This window comes from Toxorhynchites rutilus, chromosome 2 (assembly GCF_029784135.1).
Source record: "Toxorhynchites rutilus septentrionalis strain SRP chromosome 2, ASM2978413v1, whole genome shotgun sequence".
NCBI classification, from domain to species: domain Eukaryota; kingdom Metazoa; phylum Arthropoda; class Insecta; order Diptera; family Culicidae; genus Toxorhynchites; species Toxorhynchites rutilus.
Window position 1 is genome coordinate 334,926,560 of NC_073745.1, and position 27,842 is coordinate 334,954,401.

Genomic DNA, 27,842 nt, shown 5'->3' on the forward strand with positions numbered 1-27,842 from the left:
ATTCGTAAAGAAATAAAACAAGTAAATTATAATTTGCCTTTTTCCAGTTTTATGTTGTAAGGGCTATATACACCAACTTCCTAACAATGTTCAACCATTTAGTAACAAAAACATTCACGAGCCCCTCACCGAAACACGAACTGCGCCAAAACACCAACTGACAAATATTTGTTCCATACAAACACACTGCAACCTGTCCAATCGCGAAAATGTTGCCGAATTAAGTTGTTGTTTTCTGAGTTAATCGAAGTTGTCGTTCGTTTAATTTGTTACTTTATGTTATAAACAATCCACTGGTTAAAAATAACCAACATAGAAGCTTCACAAATTTCGAAATGGATTATCAGGTAAGTTGCTTGTAAGCTGTGTGCTTCGGAAGAGCTACCTTGTTTACAAACAACCCTTCTTCGGATGCTAACAAATTTTGTGTGAACATTCCCCTAGATGTTCCTGGATGTTGCTGGCGATCGGCATCGGATCAAGGAGGGAGTTACTCTCGTCGGTATGGCGGAAAATGATCGATTTAGTGTTATCAGGCTGCAAAATGAGGTATGTTTTTATATGGGTGATATGCAAAGCAAATTTTAACATTTAAAAAGTAATTGTGCGGTAATATGTAGATTTAAACAATCGGAGTATTTTTTCAAATCTATTTTGAACTAATTTGAAGTTATTAAGTTCATTCGCCTGTCAACTTGAAAATTGTCACTTAGAGACGCTCAATGGAGGGTCCGTAAATTGAATGAAAAAAGAATAATTTTCAACTCCGATTTCGAGGACAGAAAACACGTTCATATTTTCAAATCTAAGGATCATTGAACGAGCGGTGTTTTCAGAAGCGATAATTTCAATATTTTCGTTTCAAGCCCATACGCAAAGAAAAGCGCAGCTTAATCCTCATTTATTATTGTTATGCATACCATGGTTTTAATTCAATGTTGATCGATGTTTAACATTTATTTAATTGTATAAGAGCGAGATCATAGCTCGTTTTTAACTGACGAAGTAGCATCGACTGGCATACCATCATTAAAGTTCAGCTGATTCCAGAAATCCTCATCACTAAGTTGTCGTGCAGTCCGCAGTTCACTGGCTGGATAATTAATTTCCAAAAAACGTAAAGCGTCCTTTCCTTCCATCCGTGGAATCTCGTACTCTCCGAATTTGGCGACACTCTCTCGGGCAAACTTTTCGTACATTTCCACAAATTTAGCACCAACCAAAAGCTCCTCTTCTGTGTACGGTATCTCGTCTCGTAACTCAGTTTTGAACACTAACAACACATCTTCCCCGTGGGCGACTCCGAAGTTTTCCATAGATTTGGCCAGGTATTCTCCGACCGCGAATTTAGTTTTGTACATTCCATAGTAGAAATGAACTGGAATATACGCCTGCATCAATTTGGCCGATTTTACTACGCCCGCAAAGTAGAGGCGGTTGGAAATTATCTAGAAAAAAGGAGGTCATTCGTGAATCCGACTAATAATTAACGGAAACCATACGTCGATGTGAAATCAAAATACTCACCTTTAAAAAATCTCGAAAATTGTTACGATTCAAATCTTTATCACCCAAATAGCGTTCTCTTATCGCACGACTTATCTCGTTGCGCTGAGATTCATCGCTTCGCAACGAAGTTTGATAGTCCAAAATGCTTGGCAGAAGCTTATTCCAATTGCTGTTGATGGTCTCCAGATACTCAGTTTTACTTGCGAACTCCGCACCCGGATACAATCCCTCCGCTTGGGAAACGGAAAGAAGCATTGGCACGCGGTAGAACTCTCCTCTCTTCATCATCTTATACGGGTGGTCAGCTAGGAATGGTTCGGGGTTATTTTTGGACTTCTTTTCAATCACCACACCGAGTGGCGAAAATGGGTTGTACAGAAAATCAAACAACGGCTCAACCGCTCGCACGACGTCTTTAGCTGGCTTCGATCTCAAGCACTCGAGCATCCTCTCGCTTGACGACGTTGGGCATCCGACACCAGCAGCAACCATGCTGGCCTTATCCGCTGAATTTTCCGCTAGCACCCACGGATTAAGTGCCGAGCCACTGTGACCAATGCCATTCTTGAATAAACCACGAGACATCGACGATAGATAGTGGAGCTGGACACTAGCCGACCCGGCCGAATATCCAACCATCGTGATACTGTTTTGATCCCCTCCGAAGTTGGCAATATTTTGACGAACCCACTTGAGCGCCGTCACTTGATCCTTCAAGCCGAAATTGCCGGGAATCACATCATCCTCGGTGCTGAGAAAACCCAACGGTCCCAAACGGTAGTTGAAGGTGACCAAAACCATGCGATTGTTCATCACGTTATCCGGTTCATAGAAATCTCCATTCCCAAACATGAACGCTCCTCCGTGAATGAAAAAGATCGTTGGCAAGGGTTCGGACGGCTTCAGCGCGGGAGTGTAGATATTCATAAACAAACAATCCTCCTCGCCGGTGCTTCGATCGTCTCCCTCCTCAAAATGGCTCCATTGAAGGCAAACCGGTCCCGGTGTGGTCGCGTCTCTAGGATTCTCCCAGCGTGCATCGTTCAGCTCAGACGGAGCCAGTCTGAGCTCACCCAATGGAGCCTTGGCGTAGGGTATCCCTTCGAATGCATAGTACTGGCCTCGTTTCGCTCCTCTCAGCGGACCATTTTCGGTTTGTACGAGCACCGTTTCGTCACAAACTACCACAGAAGCAGAGATCGCAATCGCGATAATGCTAACACAACGTAAAAACATCTCAGTGTTCGAGATGCGTGAACTGTTCCGTACGAACTACGACTGGGGCTGGCGCTCAGTTTCGCTAAGATGATAAGTCAGCTGATACACAAATAGCTGAGATAAGCGAGAAAGAGAAAAATAAATACAGGTTGAACCAGAACCTATAACTGGTTGATGCACTCGTGTGTTATCTTTCTGCTCATCATTTTGTTGTTTGTACTGAACAAAGCTTAGAGTAAAACAAATGACGCAAAATTAGTCATCCACATTAAATGTTCGACAAGTTTTGAGCACGTGAACCTGAACTAATTATTTTGACGTAGGATTACGTCTTTCGGGAAAATATTGGGGTACAAATTGAAAATCGAGCACATCGTGAAAATTATCCAATTTTAAACGCTTATTGCTCAGTCATTTCATGATGGATTGATAAAATTTTTGAGTAAATCGATTTTGGCACTTCATAACAATTTTTTAAATTGAATAAAATAATATGAGTTATGAAATTAACTATCGAACAATTGAAAAATCTCAACCCCTATCCTAACGGAAATATCCGCTTCTAATTGGTCGAAATCGACGATACATGGGGCGGTTCACTAACAGAGACATCAAAACCAAGCTGCCTGGGGGAAAACGACATTGCAATTACATGAAAGTAAGGGGGCCTTAATTCCCACCGAAATGTGTTCCCTAACAGAGACATCATAACCAAGGTGTTCGAGGGAAATCGGCATTGCAAATATATGAAATTTAAAATTGGAACTTTAATGGTGGTTGCTTGGTTGTAAAATTGTATATGGTAGCAGTTGTGTTAGAAATGAATCGGTATATGAAACGATTTATTCCAATTTTCATAAATGAAAACCAAGGTGTGTTCCCGGTCGAGAACGGGTCATTCGGCTTAAGCTGTCTGTTTTGTTGTGTTCATTTTCACCCAAGGAAAGTTCATACGGCGAGAAAAGTTGGAAAAGTGAAGAAATATTAGAAAAAGTGATTTCTCATATATTCTACATATAGTATTAGGTGTTGTTAGTTCAATTAAAATTAATTGAGTTGAATAAACACTCAGAAAGTAAAAATTATTGAAAAAAATACCTTTTCCATTTCAAATATGTTTTCTCTATATTAAAGTTACATGTGTTTACTGATGAGAAAAATTTATAATCGTGTTCGGTATTGGTAATTATCGTATATTACACTGGTGAGTTTTTTTTTCTTCATTTCATCCATACGTAACATAGGAGGCATCTCGTCTAGGGTCACAGAGGGCGGTTTTCATCATATCTCATTCCACTTCGGCATCTTCTATCTGATACGCACCACCCTACGACTGTTTACCATACTTCTGTCATCATCACTCGGTAAACACTGGCGGAGTGAACAAACAATACCCAACGACCAAACAAAATTGCTTTTTTCAGGGCCACCAAATCATTATCAAAGAGTTTAACGATGCAACTCTTCAAACATATACAAAATCAACAGATAGTCCAACGAAATCCTACGTCAACTATGCGGTCGTGTCTCGGACACAACCCTCCTGTGACTTTTTTTGTAACATTCAATAAGCCAATGGACAATTCGAAGTGAACTGGTCTTGTGCGCTGTGTATGATGCTTATGACGAATTATCGTTCGTTATAGTTATGCCATATACTTGATTAGATAATTGTATGGGTCTCTCATACAAATGGAACACAATTTTCTGCATAACTCGAGAATCAATGTAATATAAGGGGCAATAAATGTTTCTATAGTGGTTTTACACTCGCATAACTCGAGAATCAATCAAGCAAACGGAACCAAATTTGGGATGTGAGGGTTTTTGGGTACGAGAAATATTCTATGATGGTATGACACCCCTTGCTCGTCTGGAAAGGAGAGGGGGTCCCATAAAAATAATGCACATATTTCAACCAAACATATTCCAATCAAACATGACAATTGAAAAATTTCGGAAAACTCTGGAGGAAAATGGGAAAATTCGAAAATTACATATTGACAAGCGTTGTTAGTCCATTTAATGTTTGCGGTAACGAAATTGATCTTCGTTCGAACGTGGAAATGGATTTTAATGTGATAAAACGCACTCCTATATCGTCTTCTATCTATATAAACAAAAATGGATCACCGAATGTGTTGATAAGAGCAAAACTCGGAATTGTCCGATTTTGGGCTGTCTTTATTCTATCATATTTTCTGTATCAAACATTTATTCCATGTAACGGAGAAACATGTTATTTGCAAGTGGATGAAAAATCTTGCACGAAAATTGTGTCTGAAGTACTGAAATTTTATAGTAAAAACTAATTTTGAAGGGTAGATTAGAAGATCTACGTTTTATTTTCTTTTTTTTCTACGTAACGTTGGAGGCATTTTTCATCGCTATGCCACGCTTGGCACGAGTTTTTCTATTCCGAGCGCAAAGTGCGTAGCCTCCAAATTTTATAGTACGATTTAACTGCGTCACGAATTTCTTCAGTGTTATCGAATCGTTGACCGCCGAACGCCTATTTCATCACCGTACTATTGTGATGTTTTGGGCCGATTAAGAACTGCGATTAAGAACAAAAGGCCAGGTTTATTGACGAAAGGAGTGTTCCTCATCCACGATAATGCGCGGCACCATTCTGCTCGCGTAACTCAAGAGCAATTGAAAAAAATCAAATGAACTGTGTTCGAGCATCCTCCTTACTCCCCAGACCTCGCCCCTAGCGACTATCACTTAGCGATTATCACTTAAAATCGCCGAGCAAAAACAAGTTAACTTGTTTCTAATGGCAGAAAAATGGCAGAAAATGTAAAAAAATGTAAATGTAAATGTGTCTTGTGTTGCTGAGGAATGTTATTTTGCTACCAGATACCATTTGCTAAAATAAATACCATTGAGCGGCTCTTCACATCGCTTTTTCGGTCTCTTACCTTACCGTCTTCCGGATGGGATTCTCTATAAACCCGAATATCGATAATTTAGCTTCTGATAATTGATTTTTACATACAGAAAAAAAAATTCAGCCAAATTGGTCGAGTAGATCCTGAGATGTGAGTACCACTAGCTAAAAAACATGGTTTCGAGAAAAAAGCGTTTAAAAATTTGTACAGCAATACTATATTCCTTGAATGCGACAAATGCAGTCAGTTATGCGCCGTCTTGGGTAAAAATTACATTAGAGGTTGGAAGTTTTCTGCTGAACGAAGCCAATCGATATGGAACAAAACACACACACCGCCCTATGTCTGACAGTTTGAAATTTGCGTATATTCAAGTAGGTAAAATACATAATGGATGATAGGCCCCATCCCAGAAGACGAGACGAGAAGGCGAGCGGTCGTCTCGTCCAGAAGCCGAGCACCATTAAGAACTGACGAGTAGCCTCGTGCCTCGACCGTTTGGCCGCGCTCGCTGGTGAATCAGTATTCTTTTGTTCCACTTTTATCTTCAGAAATTATTTCATGGCTAAACTAGAATTGCATAAGCAATGTATGTTTTCAACTGCAACCATCAAATTCAATTCAGTGATTGAAAAAAATTAACAGATTTTCAAATGGGCATCGTTACGGACCCAGCTTAGACAGCAAGATAGCCGGTAATAAAATAAAAAAATATTTTTTTATTGAAGCGCAAACAAGCGCATGATAAAATCGAAGCGCAATAGACTTAAGAATGAATGTAATCAATGCCAGCAAGAGGGAACCATGTGTTTTCTCCTTTCTTTCTTTCTTTCTTTAGCTTCCAAGATAAGCACGCCAGAATTTTATGACTAACGCTTAATCCAAAATCTCCAAGCGTTGGCAACCAGGCGCCACGCACCCAAAAGATAAAAAAACACGAGAAAATCTCAATCGTAGTAGTAGTAGTTCGTACGCTTCACTCGGGCGGACCATTCTGGAGCCGTCTGATTCTGAAGTGTTTTGCGTCTAACTTAGTCAAGATTTCTCGTGATAAGGGCTTAGCCCATAAGAGAACAAATTTTGTGAAAATGAAACCAATAACTAGGGAGAATTAAGTTCCCTAGTTAACATTGGTGGCTCCAGAGAGGAAGAACCGGACCAAGCAATAAAAATCCAGGGAAATAAGTTCCGTAATTGCGAGAGTCGTTCAAAAAATAAGTTTCAGTGCCTCGCAGAAAAATAAAGTTAGGACAAAAAACCAGGTGATTTTAGTAATCTACTTTTTATTTCCTATTTTTTCTACATAATCGCCGTAACGTTTGAGGCATTTGTCATGGCGTGGAACGAGTTTTTCTATTCCGAGCGCGAAGTGCGTAGCGTCCAACTTTTTGAAGTACGATGTAACTGCGTCACGAATTTCTTCAGTGTTATCGATTACGAAAATCACCTTGTTTTTTGTCGTAACTTTATTTTTCCGTGATTTCTGAGGCACTGAAACTTATTTTTTGAACGACCCTCGTAACAGGCATCTTCCAAACAACACAATCAAATGTAAACATTGAGCTTCATTTCCTGGGATGCCAGGTGATTGTTTAAAATATACGAGGGCGGCCCGATGAGTACCTAGTCTCATCGCCCGATGGTATCAGTATCACAAGAGAGATTACTTATCGTGTAGCGATTTTTGCGATTTTATTTTTGTTTCCGAACTTGAAAAAGTCACTAGCCTGGCTGAAATTTGAGTCGAATGAGGACGTCATCGCCACCACGGAGGCCTACTTTGCAGACCTCGAGAAAACGTATTTTTCAGATGGATTAACCCATTAACGACCAAGCTGTAAAAATTATTTTTATAACAAAAGCCATTGGTGTAATTTTTATTATTGGCGTTACAGAAACCCCAATCTTCAAGAATAATTTTTTTCCGTTCTTCCGTTTACCGGAAAATGACAAAAAATAAAAAAAGCACCAAACAAAAACATTGGCCAAAACGTACATTTTTGGTTCTGTAGGAGGTTCAATCCAATGGTTTTTTTCCTAAATCACAATGTGTGTTCTTTTATCAAAGTAATACTGTAGTATAGGTACATATTTTTTTTCATTTTATTAAGTTTTTTTGTTAGGTTATGTACATAATCTATACTTTCCGCACATAGTTGCTTTAAACCGAATTTATTGTCCAATAAAGCTATACAAAATGATAGCTAATCAACTGAGCTATCATTTGATGCCAAAACCTTACCATATAGAAGCTTTTCAAAGCCATGAAAAATGATCAAAGTTGCTGTTCAATTTCTCGAACACTTGGCCTAAAATGGGTTAAAGAAGTTGGAGCATCGCTGGGTCAAGTGTATCGAGCTAAAAGGAGACTATGTTTTGTTTTTTTGTAGGCTAAGTACTTATCGGACTGCCCTCGTATTTCACGGCACGATTATGCGAGTGTGCGTGTGAATATTGTTTTGACTCGTGCGATTTACTCAGAGTTACGCGTTTTTTTTGCGCGCACGCATCAATCGCGTAAAAAAAGAATTTTACAGGTTATTTTTTGCGAGTTTTTTTTACATGGATTTTCCAATTAACACGGGCACCGCGTAAAAAAACTTAAGCAATATCACATCTTTCTCTCAGTATCTCATTTACGCTTTATGCTCCCTCATAGCATATGACGGTAATCAGTGCTTGCGACGGATCTTAGCGCTTACTGTGCGATTCACATAGAACGTTACGGAGAAGAACGTCTACGTTCCGTCAACGTCTCCACCTATTCAGACATGCAGTCAATGCTTCCACCAGCACCGTCACGTCAAATGTCAAACGAATGATTTATTTAATGTTATTCATGATGTCGCCACCTACAACAATTTTAAATTGCAATGCCCTCTTCCAAATCAGCATGCCTAGAATCAGTTCTAAATTTTGAAAAATTCAATGAAAATCATTGAATTCAATTAATTAAATGCTTAAACCCCGTAGTCCGACCCTTATTCAAAAATAATAATAAATAGAATATTCCTCTCAGCGAATGATTTTCACTCCGAAATTTGGAGCTAAGAGATATGTTGGCATAATAAGTACAGAAAGTTACTTATAATGCGATATGCTGAGCCACCACTCAGTGTCGCATTGGAGTCGATTTTGACCAGTAATTGGACATTCGCGACCGGTGGCGACTTTCAATATGGGGCCATAATTTGGGCCCCGAACTTAATGTTTACAAAAATGTCCAATTAGAGGTGAAAATGTCCAATTAAATGTGTTGCATTACAGATCTGTTCAATTAGCTTAATATCGAATAAGATGTAAATTACTGTACAACCTAATCAAAACAACGTGACGTGGATGTTGTATGTGAATCGCACTTATGACGGAAATTAATGCTGCACTCTATCACGATGCGTACGTAGATTTTATGTGACTGGGTTTTTTTAACCGAATTTTACAATTAACGCGGTTTTTTTACGAGGTACGTTTCCTCCGCGTAAAAAACCTGGGTGTATAACGTTAAGAAAGCGAATTACGCCAGAGAGAAAAATAAAATAAAACTTTGGGATGACAACCTAAATAAATTAGACCAAAATTGTGGTCTCGGTCAACAAAACTTTTTCTGTTAGAACCAGAATGACGAATTTATCAATATAAACAAATGTTATCCAATTATAATTCAGTTCCATCATTTTGTTTCTTTCTTTGAATACAGTCAATTTGTCCGAAACACGCGGCGCTACGATACGTTGCAACGACGCGTGAACTGCACATTATGGATCTGTGTTCCCACGGTGGAACATATTTGTTCGGAGAAAACATCCGCTCCACAAAACAAATGCCTCCACTGGAGTGGCATAAAGTCTCCATTGGCGACAAATTTCGTATCGGAACGGTCGATTGTCGTCCCGAATTGACAGTCGGTATGCACAAGTCTAACGGAAGTTCGTTTTATGCTGATGAGGAGTCAACCGATTTCATCGATTGCAGCCTAGAGGTAAAGTACTTTCAATGCAGATTTAGCATATTGTAAGCTAATTTTTTTTTCATTCCTAGGAACCACTCCCTCAAAAATCACGCCTCGAGCCGAAAAAACTGCAACAATCGGGCACATCCTGTGCTGGCTCGATACAGGAACCCAATGTCTCATCGTCTCTTTCGATGAAAAATGCATCTGTTCGTCGGAGTAGCAGCTTTTTCATTCCTGAAACTCAACAGCTAAGTGAAAGATGTTCCCCGTCGTTGAACGGCTCTGTTACTACACTAATCAATGAAACCAAAGAGGAGGATCGAGTTGTAGGAAATTACGCAGATGATGATGATCTGTTCTTCATTCCTGAAACTCAGGATTGTAGTGAACGAGCAGGGAAATCCCCCCACATCGAACCAACTGGAACCACTATCGGCGAGGGCAACAAAGAGGACGACTTTTTGAAGTTCGAAACCGAGGACGATGAGAATACGGGCGATGGTATTTTCAACAATCCATACGTCGAGCAATCGCAAAATTTACTGCAGAATATCAATAATTCTTACAAAAAGGATGCTGCAGACACACAACGGAAGTCGATCCTTCCCGATCGGTCGGTTGACTCTATTTCGTTCCACGGGCACCTTCCAGTGGCGAACGAAACCAACGATGATCTCAGCAAAATCGAATGGAACGAAACGAATACCACCAAAAACACTGCAACGGATATCGATAGAGAGCAGAGCGGCTCCGTTACTCCGGAGCTTATTTTTGATCAACCAGTGACAACAAAAAAGGCAATTTTCGACAATAAATCGACCGTAGAACACCGCGAAGAATCCGTTACTCCGGAGCTGGATTTCGACCGGGTTACACCACAATCGCGTGAACCAATAAACACAAACAAACTGTCTTTGAAAAAAGATGCCAGTGTGAAGAAAGCGGCTAACAAAAGACAATCTAGAGAAACATCAGTGACACCTGATCTAAATTTCGAACAAGATGAGGCGGAAATTTCACTCAACCAAGAAGGAGCGAACAATCATGCCGAAAAAGAAGTCGATCCGTATGAGATGGCAACTCAAATAATGGCCGATGATGATGTAGCTGAGGTATGTTGACGATTTTAAACATTTGAAACATATGAAAATACAAACATTCTGTTTATTCTAGGAGCCAGATGATGATCCGTATCTAGCGCCGACGCAAGCATTGTCCACCGCGGCGCATCCCACCGAGTCCGCCTCGACGAGTATATACGAACTGCAAACTCAAGTTGCGCCCGATGTTCAAAACAGAGAATCTCCGACTTTCAAAGTGCCTTCCCTGTCTGCCTACGATGTTCTCACCCAAAAAATGCCCGCAAAGGAGATCAAAAAAGCACATTCTCTACGAAAAGTGTTTGTGAAATTGGACGATTTGAAACAAGAGAAGAAAAATGTGTCATTGCGGGTGAACAAAGAGATCGAACTGGACCCCTTCGAAATAGGAACTCAACCAATTTCGACGAAGAAAGAGGATCGTATATACGATCTCGAGACCCAAGCCCTGGATGATTTGGACGACACCGTACCGTTTGATACTTTAGCAGCCCTATTGCGGGAGCATCCCAAAGATGCTTACGAGCTACTGACACAACCGCTAACGGCCCACCATTCTGCTGGCAGTTTGGAGGACGAGGATCCGGAAATGACCAAGAACTTTCGGCCTCCGGTGAACAGCACATGTCGATTGTCAGTTCTCCTTAAACAGATCGATGATCAACCGTCGGCGGAGGCCGATGGTTCCAACATTTCACCATCCTCGAACAAGGAAAATCGTGCTCAAGCTAATCAACGAAGCAAGACGAGCGCGATCGGTGGGAAACGGAAGACATCCGCGTCTGTTAGTAAGTCTGAAACGAAGCGCTCTCCTGACACAACCGATCAGCGATCGGTCGATGAACAGTTGGATGAAGAATACTGTCTGGCGGAGACGATGCCTGTCGCGGATAAGAGCAGCAGCAAGAGGTAAGATACAGATTAATGTAGCAACTAAATCAGCGGCAATGAACCTTTTTTTCATTGGGATCACAAACGCGTATAAGTCACGATGTCGCGGATCGCTTAACAAATACATTATATATATTGAAGCGTGATGTCCAAAACACGACCGCACTGTTAACGTAGGGCTACGAAAGTATAGTCGGTGAGAAACAAACATTACAGAAGTTCAAAAATAAAACTCTAGTTCAAATATTTGGTAGCATTGACGTAAAAGGCGTGAACGTTCCGCTACACAATAAAACGCTAATTCGAGCAGATGTTCAAATTAACTCTCAGAATTAACCTCCACTGTTGATTGCTCGCTATCGAGAGCGACACGGAAACACTGAATTTATTAAATATCCAAGTATTGTTTTCAGTATCTCAACGCTCCAAAGAACACTCAGTACGGCAACAAAAATTCGAACTGAACCGCACATGTGGTGGGGTGACGGCGGCGACAGCAACCGCCGTGGAACAAATTTTCACCTTCAGTTTTCCACCGAAGAACGCAGCTATCGCCACTAAAAATTACCCTTTTCACATACGACTTAAAATATATTGCGCTTTAACGCCACTCTCAACCCAATAACAATGCTCGAATTCACGAAAATTAATTGATCGATCGGAAAAAGTCACCAATAAATAAGTCATTCACGATCCGTCATCCAGCAAGCGACCAGATAGCAGTGACAGTAAGGTTTTCCAAATAGTCTTTCTCAAGTCCGATTTTTTTAGTTTAGTTTCCGAATTCCGAATTCATTGTAGAATCAGTTGACGGTAATTGATTGATGATTCTTGCCCTCGCAGAACAATACACTAGCTGATCATATGTCGCAATTAATTTCATGTCAATTCATTGAAAATTTAAAAAATTACGTCGAACGCTATTCCGGTGGCCTTTTTCGCAATTGACATAGACTCGGCTACAGTCGATTATATACATGCTGCACCAGTACCATTATTCCATATCTCATAACTACATCAATATATCTTTGGCACCGCGAAGAAACAACAACAATGGCAACACTTGCAAGTTTCAAATATCATGCTACATGTTATTTAGTATTGCCTCAGTGGAGGTGCACCTCTAGGAATCGTTCGTACAACGTAAACCAAGCGCCAAACAAGCGTTCGCCATAGCACGCATACAGAGCCATATATTGGTGACTTGAAACTACTAGGAATATAAACACTTCTCATCATTTTGCGTTATTCTCAAAAGAAACGATTCTGTTGATATTACTGGCCTCGAAAAAAGATGCATTACTTTCTCATGCTCGAGATAAGCGCAGCTGCCACCCCAACCTAATCACATACAACATTCCAGAACGACATTTACTTTCTTGGTGTCTAAACAAGCGAAATAAACTCTTTGTTACTATCATCAACCTCGAAAACAGAAGCATTGCTCTATTATGATCAAGATAAGCGCAATCCTAGTTGAAGGCAGTTTTGCGACTGGCACGTGAACCCAAATAACTTATAACATTCCAGTACGACATTCAAGATGCTAGGTATTCCCCAAATTATTTTTTGGCGCACAACCTTAATGCCTGCTTCGCCATAACGTCAGTTTAATGCATTCATGCAATGTCAAAGGCACCAACGAAGCCCTTGTGATGACGAAAAACAAACAATGTTAACTGCTTGGAAAAAGACTGAATTATGCCACACAGCTTGTACTCTGCTGTAACACCCATCGATGCGAATTCGCTGATGAGTTTGTCAAGAGCGACCGCCTTCACCACCAGCGGGGGGAGCTTGATTTTGGTTCCTGCCTGGGTAAAGGCGTTTACATTTTCGACCGACGCGCCGAAGTCGCCTACTTCGCTGTTGTTCGATGCGGTGTCACACTCGCGTAGACTCGGTTCAGTGCGAGCGCTTTTCACTGCACCAACATCGCGTGCTTCACTAGATGACGGTTGCCTCAAAATTTGATTGTCCCTGTTTTACGTACGCGGTTTCGGGGTGGCCGTGTACATGATGTACAAATAAAACACGCACGAACGTAAACATAAACAAATTAAAACTATATTACTGAACGGACTAAAAACATACTATATACATTGAACGATGACGGACTTGTGCTCTTTTTATTATGCCGTTGCGCGCATCTACGGGTGACAGCCTAGCTGCCACCAGTGAGCTCAGCTGTGTTGATGTTGATACCGGTTGTTAGGGATGTCCATGTTCCCAACACCCTGGCAATGCGTTCGCTTTTTGCAGTGCTCGAGCCAGCCTTCCTGTTCTTCTTGCCCATCACACACTACGCGAAGCGTCCAATTTATGACGCGGAAAAAAAACACACGATACGAATAACTCCAAAAACCAACTGAAAAAACCACACGACGATATCCAAGTTGGATTACCACTGGTGGGGTCCAATCTTAAGACGTGTCCACATTACGCCGAGCGGCCTTGGCCGCCCGGTAAAGCCGACTAAATGTGGACGTACCGCCCGGGCTTGCCGACGTGCCAAAAACCGACTCGAAACAAACCGAACCCAACCCGAAACAAGTGGGTCCGGTTCGAGAAAGTCGAACCAAAACAAAACGAAGTAAATTAGCGTTGACGACATTGTGCTTCGTGTGTTCGTGACGGTTTCGTACATCCGATGGGGCTTCGGTTTCGTGCACCCGATGTGGCGTCCACATTACATAACGGACCGAATATGCCGCCTGGTACAGGCCGATCGGTATTATTCGGCATAATGTGGACGCGCCTTTAGATCGAAGCGCAGCGAAAGCAAAGTGAACTGGATTGCTCAACAGTCCAATGCCGAATGAAAGTTTGACTGTTCTGTTCTTGTTTTTGAAGGGACTTTAACCCAAAGGTCATTCGTCCCTGACGATGAAAGTTTGCCTCAGCGAGATCCACTGTTTATACTCTAGGCAAATATTCCCCTTCATTGTGTTTCTTTTCCTTTGTTCACGGAGACTTTAAATCCTACGATTTCCCCTTCGCTGCTCGTCGATAAGTTGCTCATTATTAACAGCGCTGTTCGGGGAAGCACACAAATGGACAGAACAAATGTATGGGAAAATGGAAACGCTTATAGTTTTCATGTATTTGGATCATTTACAAACAAGGAGATACTAATGTATAGCATATTGAACAAATCTTAGGGAATTTCCGATTCGTTTACTATGTAAATCGCGTAAAACCGTTCACGGCAAAAATAGTTATTAACGTTAACTTTATTTCATAAAAACGTGACCGATTTTCTGATTTGGCACCCTTCCTGAAAGACGTTCTACGTCAAAATATTCAAACAAATTTTCCTTTGCACTTTAGAAATGTGTACGTTATATGGTCGGTGTTAAGTCAGAGGGGACAAAGTCGCAAAATTGAACATTTCGGGTTAATGATTACATTTGGTTAATCATTATGTAAGCTACATACCATATTTTATGTATGTATATATATTTATCAGATTTGGATATCACACATACAGCAGGAATAACGGATCGAAATTGTTAGGATTGATCAACGAAAATCCCTCATAGTATGCAGTTAGAGCGGACCATGTACCATTTACCATGGCGAAATGGCTCTATATCATGTGCAGACAGAGTGGACCATGTGACAATCATTTGTATATTGAATTGAATCAATATACATACATATCATATATATCAAATACAATCTTTTGTATATTGAATTGAATTAAAATACCCAAGCACCGAATTCAAACCAGCAAAACATTTTCTTGAAGCTAAAAGGTACCTTGTCGAAAGGCGTCGTGCACAAGTTACGTAACGCTAAAAATCCGGATTTTGGACCCCCTCCCCCCCTACGTAACGCAATTTCCTATCTCTAATACACAGTAAGTAACGCAACCTCGACCCACCTCCCCCCTTGATGTTTTTTTACAGCTATCATACGTTAAAGTATTGCCAGAGAGTAGCCAACATTTCTGAAAACAATATTGAACGAAAAAATTAAATGCTTTTGAAATTACAGAGCATTAAACTTTATGTTCGTTTTTCTTGAAATCATAAAAATGTCACATGGTCCGGTCTGACTTAACACCGACCATATCGAGGTAAAATGTACGTTATATCGAGAGTACGTAATATTGTAGTTCCCCTGTAATTAGTATTTCCTTATTCCCTGAAAGTTCCAACAGAATCGAATAAAAGGGTAAATTTTTGTGAACAACTTTGTGTGTGCAGTTGTTATCGAATGCATCCTTTCATATGCTAGCAGGGGAACAAAATCTCTCTTGTTAGTAACGTTTTAATAGACGGCAACTAACTATTTCGAGGTCAAGGTATTCTCGAACAGAAAAAATCCATTATTTTTCTTATATTTTTCGTATTTGGATCAGATTTGAAGTTTTTTGATCCCACCCTGTATAATATCGCAACCAAAAATATCCATTTTCTAATTGTTTCTCCTTCATTATAGCTCCAACGACACATCGGGAAAGAAAACCCGCTCTACCAAAAAGGAGAAAGTTTCCGAAGTGCGATTCAAAAAACCCGACAGTGTCAGCAATGCCACATCAACAAGTAAGAGATCAACCGCAAGCACGGAAACGCCCCAATCGAAGCCAAATTCTGAAGCTGACACATCATCTTTCGATTTCAACACCCCCGAGCATCCGTTTTTGGACATAGCCAAAAAGGAGAAAATCCTCGCCGTTTCGGACATGATCAAGCGTCGTTCTACGGCGAGTGAAAGCGCCGTGCGCAAAAATAAATACCTGTTCGGAGACAGTTCAGACGAAGACAATGAACCAGATGCACTGGTGTTCCAGAAACGCGACAGTAAAATTCAAATGATGAAATATGACAAAGATAAGGATAAGCCACCGAAGGAATTCGCCCCCTTGGAACCACGTGCGAGCAGAGAAAGGAAGCGAAACAAGAGGTATTCACGTGACGAAGAGGAAAAGAGTAAAAGTGGCGAGCCGACAAGAACGAGTGTAAGGAATGCAAAAACCAAGTCCCATACTATCGTTGATAATCCAATGAAATCGAGGGTTGACGAGTCAGTCGATTATCAGCCAAATAAATTCGAAGAAAAATCAACAAAAACCAGGAAGCGTAAGGCTACCACAGAAGAGCTACCCGAACCATTCAGCGAGGCGCCGAGATCCAGCAAGTCGAAGAAAAAGGACGAATCTACGCTCAAAAAAACACGGCCACCGCCAACGAAATCGGAAGAATTGGCCGATTCGAAGCGTCCCAGTCGCTCGAAACGCACAACAGCCACCGAAGACGTTATCGAAATTAAGAATTCTAGAACGACCAAAAAAACTGAGAGTGCTGAAAAAACGACCAACCGTAAAGCAACACGTGTCCAAACTAAACGTAGGACAAGCGCTATCGATATTTCCAGTGATGAGGAAGATCCGCAGACAGCTTCCAGTGCAACCGAAGCAACCAGTGTCACATCCGACTCGCAATCATCCGGAACTCGCAAGTCATCCCGCAACAGTAAACCGCGCCTTATGTTCACTAAACTAAGCCCCGAACCTTACAAGCGTATGATCACAAGATTTGGTAAGTAGTATATTGGCTGCCATTTACGCACGTTTTTCGAATAATAATTTTAAAAATCTAGGCGCTAAAAAGCGATAAAGTTTTATCCGTCACCGTGAAACAACCGTACGAACTGAAAAATAAGTGCGTTCGTCAACAATATTCTTGAAGACAAAAATAACTTATGTGTTAAAGCCTGATGAAAACAGCATTCGATTGTTTAACATTCTTAAATATTATATTCTTGAATACGATTTTTGATTGTTTCACATGACCGGTTCATGTTATGTTATTGTTGCTTTTTTGATAGTTGAATAAATGAACTTTAAACAGCATGCTTTTTATGATACATATTTTATCAATCCATACAAGCTAGGTAATGTACAGCGTGACAGAGCTGCCGAATCAGTCATGCCAAAAATAGTTTCAAATTACTAATAACGATTGCATTAAAAAAATGTACAATCATCGGAAGGCGATAAAAAAAACTACAAAAGATAAATTAATTTGACAAATTTCCCATAAAACATATGTTCATGGAAAATTGTTACAAACCATGTTACAAACATATTTCGATGCGCGACGCCCGACTTTCACCATTGCTGTCGAAAACATATCTGTTGACATGTTTTTCAGTTGTTTTAGCTTTAATAATTCCTCCTCTGTTGGAGTACACTCTCCGCTTCAGATTTGGCAAGAAATTCTCGATGGAACGCAGCTGGGAGACGTTCGGAGGGTTGCTGTTCCTACACGGCCAGTCTTGACTTACGTTTCCGCATGATGATATCCATCTCCGCTAGGTTTTTTTCACCGTCCGGCCCGTTGCTTCGACTTCCCGGCTCAAAGCTTTAGTTTCAGTTGCAGTTTTCGATCGTGCAGCATCGTCGGACGACCGGAACCAGGCTTCCGTTCAATGCTCTCATTCTTCTCCAGAAGTGTAAGGATATTATAGATACCGGAATAGGCGTATCCGGCGGAATCGAAGTACTTGGCCATGTCCACTTTTTTCGCAACGAAATGGAACTCCCAGTACGCACAAACCATGGAGCGCAATTGCTTTACTGGTTTTAGCTATAACTGTCAAATTTTGTTTGAAAACTCATGAGTTACTATGAATGACGATGAGCATAGGGATGTCTACCACCAGATGATGATGATAAATTATCATTGATAATGCTGAAGACATAAGAAAGGTCGGGACCTGGTGACATGGCGTTGACGTCGCACTAATTGATCCGGAACCTACCATGGTTCTTTCATGACTCTAATACGGGTGAAGTTAAACTTGCTGATTGACTTGATACCCAACAAAATGCCCAGCGGTAGCGAATGCTGGTGCAAGGTGGCATTCTCAGCGGATTGCTTCGGTATCGTGCCAGCGGCAAGGCGACTCCGAAGTTGATTGACATGCAAGCGTAGCATTCGGCGATCCTCGATCCACACGTTGTACATAACGTTACTGTTACTTCAGGCAACTACCGAAATCTTACGATTCCTACTGCGTCTGATGCTCTCCCATGTTCCAGTCAAACCAATGTTATCAGTTCTGTTACTCTACGCTCATCGATTTCTACCATCGCATTGAATCCTATGGATACATCACTCGCTCCACCGAGACGCACACCACTTAGCCCTATGGAAGCCCCTAAGCCCTTCAACCCAGTCGAGCCTACAGCACCTTATTCTACGTCTACATGTGTATCCCGCCATCAAAGTCGTCTCGGCCCTGCGGTTGAAAATGGTGAGGGGACCTTCCAGTTGCCATCGTCAGGCAAGTACTATGACTCAATGGCTTATCCGCTTCCTGATAGTCCCGTGATTTCCAGTACTATGCTTGGTAGGACCGTCAAGCCACGGAATGACATAGATTCCGTCTTCACCGTTTACTATCAAAACGTGAGAGGCTTACGCACGAAGACAACTGAACTACGCTTGAAGCTTTCGTCGTGTGATTACGATGCTCTGGTTTTAACGGAAACCTGGCTTCGTGCTGACATTCGGGACTGTGAGTTACAACTCGAACAAATGGCTGTCCGTATTAATCTAATGCACCGCTCGCTTTTTATCACCGGTATTTATATTCGCCCTCTCTCCAGTCCCGATGTCTACACGTCTCACATCAGTGCGGTACAGACGATCGTGGATAGGTCTTCGAGTGTCGATATAATCTTAACGATAAGCGATTACAACCTTCCCTTTGTGAGATGGCACTTCGATGAAGACGTGAACGGCTACTTACCATCGTCTCCACAACCGAATTTCAGGCTTTGTGACTACGGCTCATTAAACAACGACTTGTCTATTATCGACTGGCAACAAATTTTAACCGGAGACTCTGTGGATGTATTGGCTGATCGTTTCTATGCCAAATTATACGAAACCGTTTATGCACGGGTTCCTCTCCAACGACGCGTGGCGAGGCGCACTTCGTGGCAACCCTGGTGGAATTCTCAACTACGCAACTTACGGAATGTACTGCGTAAGTCGCGCAAACGTTATTTGAATACCCGAGCAATCGACAGTAAAAATAGTCTCAGATTAATTGAACTGCAGTATAACGAGCTCCTAAAGGTTAGCCACGAGGATTACGTCAAACGAACGCAAGCAAACCTGAAGCAAAACCCATTGGAATTCTGGAAATTCGTAAAATCGCAGCGGTCTAGTAACCGTATTCCGGACACAGTGAAATTCAATGGAATCACTGCTAGTACTTCTCTTGAAGTTGCTAATCTGTTCGCGAAGTTCTTTAAGTCGGTCTACAACACGAATTCGCCACCATTGCTTCCAACGAGTTTCAGTCGCATACAGGAATTGACTTCAACATTACAACGCTGCAGTTCACACTAGACGAAGTCACGAAAGTCTTGGATAACATTGATGCATCGAAAGGCCCTGGAGCAGATGGCATTCCTCCGTCCCTTTTGAAGTATTGTGCGAGATCGCTTGCTGCACCGATTTCCTGTCTGTATAACCATTCGATGAGCGAAAGATCCTTCCCCAGCGTGTGGAAGACAGCCACGATTGTTCCAATTCACAAAGCAGGAAATCGAAATCAAGTTGAGAACTACCGTGGAGTATCGCTCCTCTGCAGCTTGAGCAAAGTTTTTGAAACTTTAGTCCACAACGCCCTTTACAACTTGGTTCATCCTGTTATATCTGAGTTTCAACACGGGTTCGTCCAGCACCGATCTACTACCACAAATCTGATGTGCTATACCAATACGTTGTTCCGTGAGATCGAATCCCGTAGGCAGATCGATTCCATCTACGTTGATTTTTCGAAAGCATTCGACACCGTGCCACACCAATATGCGATCGGAAAATTAAAAGCCATGGGATTTCCAACTTGGCTGGTTGAGTGGATTTTATCTTACTTAATAGACCGTCAGTTCTCCGTATCGATTAACTTCACGCGTTCTTCAAATTTCAAAATCACATCTGGAGTACCACAAGGAAGCGTGTTTGTTCTTTTCGTCAATGACTTGTGTCCCCGTTTGTCATCTTTTAAACAAATGTTTGCTGACGACCTGAAGATTTTCCGCGTTATTATGACTGCACTCGACTGCCTCGCTGTACAAAAAGACATCGACGAACTGCTACTGTGGTGCAATGAAAACGATATGAGCGTCAATATTAACAAATGCAAGGTGATTTCATTTTCCCGAAGAAACACCATCATCGAACATCAATACGCTATCGGATCTTCTCCACTAGAGCGCGTTACCTCGATTTGTGATCTTGGTGTCACGTTTGACTCCAAGATTAGATTTAATGAACACGTCGCACTCATCACAGCCAAAGCCTCTACTATTCTTGGTTTCATTCGACGCTTCACTTGGCAATTTACCGACATCTACGCACAGAAAGCATTATTCTGCAGCCTGATTCGTAGTAGCTTAGAATACGCGGCCCCTGTTTGGGCACCTTATGACGTATCCATGGTTGTCAGAATTGAAAGAATACAGAAGCGCTTTATTCGATTCGCTTTACGAAACCTACCATGGAATGACTCGTCAAATCTGCCTGATTACCCTGCCCGCTGCATGTTAATCAAAATGGAAACATTAAATGCCAGGCGCAGAGCAATTCAGCAACTAATGGTCTTTGACATTCTACGTGGCAACATTGACTGTCCTCAATTCTTGCAGAACATTCCTCTATACGAGCCCCCACGACAACTGAGGAACTCACAAATTGTCGCTGTCCCCGCACACCGGAACGGTTACGGTTACTTTAACTCTTCCAACACAGCTCTCCGTGCTTTTAACTATATTAATGACTGTTTTGACTATGAAATCAATCGATGCGTGTTTAAAAATAGAATTAAGATTTTTAGGAGTAATTAGTAGTCTGTACGTTAAATCGAAGACGAATAAATAAATAAATAAATAAATAACTTCGCTGATCATCTCCACGACGAAAGCGAGAGCCATCTTCCAATCGTTTCTACCTTGGAGTTTGGTGTACACAGGATTATTTAGGTTGGAGGACCTCGGTTGCTTGTAGTCGTCGTTTATTGGCACTGGAACATGTACTGATGGTGAACCCAGAAGCTCGATAACGGGTTCGGATTTTGCTAATTTGAACTAGTTAACGCAAGCCCTGTTAAAGGGCAGTCCAGTTAAAGTAGACTCAGTAAGCGAACGGCTACTGTACACGTAGCTAGCTCCTAGCGAATGCCTTCGTTCGATGCATGTCCGGATGGCCACGAGGCACTGTTTCCAATCTAATGACGGGATGACGAGTCGTTCGACAAGCAAGTGACCGAGTGACCGAGGAAGTCATCGAGTTAACCAAAGTACCCCTCAGTCTGGCTAACATTGAGCTGCTGGAATGCGACATATGCAATCTTCAATCCCAGCGGCAGGCGGTTGTACAGCTAGAGGTCACGATGTGTATTGATCGTCAGCAAACTACGGTACTGCTCGTTAACTTCCACTTGCAAGAAGACGTCGGAAAAATATAGCTGGCTGATGATTCTACACTTAGCCAACATGGCAAAGATGTCGTTCGGAAGTAGAAGTTGATACTGCTGTGGTTGAAGAGAGAGGACTGTTGGGTAGACTCAGCAAATCCTGATCAAATTTGAATGAACGAACTTAACGATTAAGTTTCTCTGAATCTCTCACACTAAAGTACGAAGCAACTGCTGTTCGTGCTGAAAATAGGTGCGGATTAAAAGGGAGAACGAATGTTTCGATGCATATGTGCTGAAGAACTTGTACTCATATCGTTAAAAAGTCGTGAGCATCTTTCGAAGAGAGCCTAGCAACACTCTCTTGCCTCCTGAACGTTGGTTGTAAGCTGTATATTTGATTCAGTAACATACGTGATTCACGTGGCTGCTTGCCGTTAAACCATTCACATTACTTAGCATTTAAGCTCTGCTACCTGCGTCAGTTCGGCGTATATTCATCAATGTATGCGAGAATCCATTCCTTGTTATTTTCTCCAACATGCCGCAGTCGAGCGAAGTATGAGGAAGCATCAGGGAGAAGAGTTCTACACATTTTCCGACTTCGTAGCATGCGTCGAGCAGGTTGCAGTAGTTGAGAACCCGATTGTAACAAATATGAACAGCACCGATTTTTTCCAATCCAAAATGCAGTTGAAATCATCCGTGTCAAACTTTCCAACCCTTCTACCCTTCAATCAACACTTGACCGATGTGACCCGGCTTCTATGAAATATTCATGGTAAGTAGGGTTATAACGTCGACTGAAGAGAATAATCTTACATACATTTCTTATTTTTTACAAGCATACCGTTTTCGCCATACCATGTCAGCATAGTGTTTATGTCTTCTTGCAAGGCGGCATGATTCAGAGGCGAGGTAATGCTTCGAAAGATTTCAAGATACAGACCCCGTACGATTTTGGCACGGTTCGACTTTGGCACATGTGCCAAAAACGAACGGTTTTTCCTAAATCCTGTTTTTTTAGTTTTCTAGTTTTTCATTCAATCAATTTAAGCTCAATCAAAGAATGATATTGGGCCCTATTATAGAAATCGAATCGAGGATTCGATACAATCACTATCACTATCACACAGAGTAAAATCTAGAATTATAGAAATCGAGGAAAACAGCTGGATTCGTTACTCTGCTCGAATGTCAGTTGCGGTGCTGAAATATTTTGAAACGAGTTTGAAATGTTTCACAAAGATGCCAAATCTTTTTTTGAGACATCTGCTATGAAAATTATAAATATCTATATTTCCAAAATATATTAACACTTTTTATGTTTTATGTTATGTTATGTTTTGGAGGAAACTGATATTTCCTTAACGAATGAAACTCAATAGGCGTAGTGCATGCATGGATGTGTAATAAAAACGACATCATGGAACAATTTACTTTACAAAAATATAATTATTAGAAAATTAACTTTTTCATGTATTTTCACAACTGCAATCAATGGAATTCCGTAAGGAGTCACGCATGAATTCCACTTTTCTTGACAAAATAATTTTTTTTGCATGTCTCTTTTAGCGTCGATTTCTTGTTGTAGCGGCGTCAATAGCTTTATTGTATTGGGCCATCACCTGTGATCCTAAATTCTCGCTTGTTGTGTGCTAGTGTTTTCTTTACCTTTCACCTTATGTCAATCCAAATCTGTAATTTGAAAAAAATCATTATTGTTTTACAAGACATTTCAGCTTTAGCATATGGTATAGAAAGTTTGGTATAGTATAGAAATAAAAAAAAAAACTGACAAAAGTAACACGTAATAATGTACGCTAGCAGGAATAAGCAATGTTTAGGTAGGAAATTCGATTGATAGTAATTCAAAGAATATGATAAAATTTACTTATGAAGTTATATGTATCGTAGAAGAAACACTTACTTTCTATCATTCTGAACCAAGACGCATTGATGGTCTCAGTGTATTAAGCTCCTCACTGAATTCCTCCCACTTTTGCTTAACCGAGATTCTATTCAAACTGTCTCCACAAATACCTCGAACAATGTTTACATTCGCTTCCATTGGGTCAACGAGTCGTTCAAATTGATGGTGATTTTTCTGTCCACTCATTTTCAGCCACTGAGATAGCGCTGAAAGTAGTTCTGCATTGTAAATTCTAACATGATTAATATAAATAATGCTGGATTGAACACTTACCTTGTATAGACTATTCTGGCAGCACCGTAAAACAAATACTGATCAAAACAAACGAACATGTGTTGAAAATTGCATATATTTAAGCGTTTCTGAAATGTTTCCCACAGGAAAATATCAGGGACGCAAACCAAAACAAAATAATTCTATCACTCGCTCGTTGCTATCGAATTGCTCGATTTCTATAATAGTAAAATAGAGCTAACGAGCAAAATTCTTATCGCCTCGATTCCTATAATAGGACCCATTATGATCCTTTATGTTGCCGATAAAAACGGCTGGAATTGGTCAATTGATTCCGGAATATGGCCGGAACATGTTCCGGTAATATAATGAGCATGATCAAAGCAGTGCTTAGGACCGTACTATGTCCATCATGTGACATCTCTATTTACTCGAGATTTAAAAACTAGTCCATTGGTGGTCATATCTAGTGTCTAGGTCATAGATGCCATGCGGTTGCGTTCCGAATACTCCCGAGGTAGCTATTCTATTATTAAAACTCTAGTAACTTAGAATCCAAAAAGTAGTTCATTGGTGAACATAATAGGTGCATAGGACATTTCTGGCCTCATCTCCATATGCCCCTACCCCGTTGTTTTCTGCCTTGGCACCGCAGAGGCAGCCATTTGTGGTTTCCAACGACCTTGTCCAATATTGAAAAAAAATATTTTCATTTTCTTATTTAATTTTTATTCAAGAAATTGATGTTTGCATTTTCGAATAACGTAAACACTATTTCAAATCATGATAAACAATATTGTATTCGGAAATGTTTTGTCATAAGTTTATTCATCCAAGCACATCTGCAGCGCATCATAACGAATCTTTCTGAGGTGCAGAATATCAGCCATCACGAAGTGATTGTCTTCAGCCCATTCGATTACCCGGGCCAGTTCTTGAGCGACTTGGTGGGTTCGAGTCAATACTGGACCTGGAGGTACGATGCCCCCTAAAATCGAATAACTTCTTTCTTCCTATATGCCGTCACAGCCTTCGTCATCTTCAATCAGTACCAGAGCGATGATTCCGGCATCTGAGTATTCATCAACGCAAAATTCTTCCCCGGGGTATTCCGTTGTTTCAACTGTGTCGATGTCCATCTGGGCATTGAACAATATACGCAAAGTCGACTTCGTGCAGCAGTTTCGTTCCAACTATATGCTATAGGCTCCATCTAGGCTGCAATTTTTCCAACATCGTTGAATCACTGTTTAGGAGGCATCCACCCATGCTTCATGCAGCCTAAAAGAAGCGTAATTAAGGTCGATTTTCTCAATCCGCTGCTTAAAGTCAGACTCATTGGCAACTTAGAGATGTAGTTTGTCTCGGTAACTTATTTTGGTAATTTGAATAACCTGTTGGTCCATGGGCTGAAGAGGTCACATTTTGCGGTAGAAACTTTACCTCTATCAAGCCGTCACCCAAAAGCAGCTCATGTTGGAAATGATGGGCCATACAATTCAAGAAAGAGAGCGGCCTTTGGTTCGATTCCCATTCCACTGGAAATTTTTCAAAAAAAAAATTGGTACGTAAAACTCGTGAAACCACTTCTAAAATATGATGTGAGCGGTTTTTTTGTGTGGTATATAAAAAGAAGCATATTTGACGAAGTTATCGTCCATTTAGTTTTTTCGATGGTTTATATGCATTTCAGTGCGAAAAAAGCATATTTGCGTCTCAATTATCCACTTCTGAAATCATTCCCCTCCTCCCATCTAATGCTCTAAGTTTTTCTAAGTTTTTGCATGACATGATTGCTAACAACAACACGTTTCGACATGCAACTAAAAGCACAAAACAGTAAAGCGCAACCGAAAAGGCAATCTGTCCCATCACAAAGCAGGGAAACAAAAGGAAATTGAACAGTGAACGGCGTGGTTTTGAGTTATTTTCTTGGGGGAAACTTTTTTTATGCGGTTCCTATCTACCGCACAAAAAAAGTTTTTTTCAAAATGTGTACCGAACACGATTTTTTAATAATACAGATGAAGTTTTGCACGATTTTTTTATGCGATCCCTATCCCCGCACAAAAAAAGGTTTGCCTGTATTTCGCAAATTGCGAAATTGCATATTTCGAAATGTTGTCGAAATGTTTCCCGAAGCAAAATATTAGGAATGCAACAAGCAAATCGATGGCAGGGCAACGAGGCAATTTGACCGACATCACAGTGTTGAATGGTTCAAAGGGAACATCGTTCATGAATGGAGAATCGAGTGAAGGGCATTGATTCATATTCAGCTCATTCAATATCCAAAGACTGGTTAAAAGAACTAAAGCCAACCGAGAAGAAATTATCGTTAAAGATTATCGTTCTGCAAGTGGCAAGTGGCAGCTCCCTGTGCCCTCCAGAAGGTAGGTAACACTGGTAGAAAATAAAAAAAACTATTAAATTCACGTAAATCGTGCGAAATTGACCTGAAGTGATCTTGGGTGAAGCAGATCATCCTTCTCGGACCGTTTCCATAGCAATTTCCATACAATGTGTTATCGTTTTTCGACCTCGGAAACAATTTTCCTATATGATCTTGGCATTTTTTACTTTCTTTTTTTCATTCCAGGTGGCCTCATTGTCGACATGCCCGAGCTGGCCTCCATACTGATCTCGGATAAGATCTACCGCACGTACAAGTCTCTCTGTGCCATCGCGAAGGGCATTCCGGTGGTCGGACAGTCCTACTTGGAAGTGGTGGAGAAAAGCGGCAGTTTCGCCGTCGATCCCTGGGAACACATCCTACAGGATAACGAGGTGGAGCGCCGATTCAAGTTCAGTCTGAAAAAATCGCTCACCATGGCGCAAGAAGCAAGGATCTTTCAGGATTATTCAGTTATCGTAACTCCCAGCATCAGGCCACCGCCGGAGGAGGTGCAGTGTAAGTTTATGGCTTTTTTTTAGAAAACAGTTCAATCATTCTTTAACATTCAACATTGCTTTTTGTTCGGATAACAGTGATGGTGGCCAGTGCGGGGGGTCGCGTTATCAAGTTCCCAACTCAGCAACCGAAGCAGCCCGACAAGATGTTTGTGATTTCCGACCAGCAGGATAGGGCCATGTGGCCAAAGTTTCGGGAACACTATCCTAATATCGAGATTATTAGCACCGAAGGGTTCATGCTGTCCATAATGCAACACTACAAAAATTTTCGCAACTACCGGTTCACGTAGGGGTGGAATTGTATTATTTATGTTCTTGAGTTTTTAACCAGTTACTATTTTTAATGTCGTGTCTTTTCTGTTGCCATTTCAAACTTTTGATTATCTGACTATTAAAAAATCGACACGTTTTTTCGGCGTCGAACGTTGAAAATTAAACATCACATATCTGCTGCGTATTTGTTACTTTAGAGAAAATACTGAGAACTACCATAGAATTGAAAACACACGATATGGATCATCAATGGAGTAGCGTGACCGGGTGATTCCTTGTTGGGTGTGAACCATTGCGTTCATTGTTTTGAACTATTGTTGTATGCCCCATTTTTTCTTATACACTTATTGATGAAGGAGTAGACTGAAAGCTATAGCTAGGTATGTTCCAATCAGGAATAATCTGTCTAATGAAATTTGTAATACTAATCGGAGACACAAACTAAACCTTCTTGGGCTTCAGAATAGCCTTATCAAGATGTCCGA

At 41.0% G+C, this 27,842-nt stretch overlaps 3 protein-coding genes across 4 annotated transcripts in view; 2 read left to right on the top strand and 1 right to left on the bottom strand.

Annotated features, from left to right (window-relative positions):
* Nucleotides 1–27,842, top strand: part of LOC129771579 (epsin-1) — a 280,095-nt gene that overhangs the window by 185,613 nt on the left and 66,640 nt on the right. The gene's annotated exons all lie outside the window — the stretch shown is intronic.
* Nucleotides 161–27,528, top strand: LOC129771578 (mediator of DNA damage checkpoint protein 1-like). 2 transcript variants are annotated; one of them, XM_055775350.1, is made up of 8 exons: nucleotides 161–347; nucleotides 445–549; nucleotides 9,319–9,600; nucleotides 9,660–10,685; nucleotides 10,747–11,582; nucleotides 16,011–17,110; nucleotides 26,771–27,082; nucleotides 27,160–27,528. In XM_055775350.1, exons 1-8 carry the CDS (start codon nucleotides 336–338, stop codon nucleotides 27,372–27,374), a joined length of 3,888 nt encoding a protein of 1,295 aa, XP_055631325.1. In that variant the 5' UTR covers nucleotides 161–335; the 3' UTR covers nucleotides 27,375–27,528. The 2 variants fall into 2 exon arrangements, with proteins under 2 accessions (XP_055631325.1, XP_055631326.1); XM_055775351.1 differs by lacking the exons at nucleotides 26,771–27,082; nucleotides 27,160–27,528 and adding an exon at nucleotides 17,172–17,203 and having other exon boundaries at nucleotides 191–347.
* Nucleotides 881–2,811, bottom strand: LOC129771580 (carboxylic ester hydrolase-like). Its single transcript, XM_055775366.1, has 2 exons — nucleotides 1,528–2,811; nucleotides 881–1,448 (listed from the first exon to the last, which is right to left on the bottom strand). Exons 1-2 carry the CDS (start codon nucleotides 2,743–2,745, stop codon nucleotides 981–983), a joined length of 1,686 nt encoding a protein of 561 aa, XP_055631341.1. The 5' UTR covers nucleotides 2,746–2,811; the 3' UTR covers nucleotides 881–980.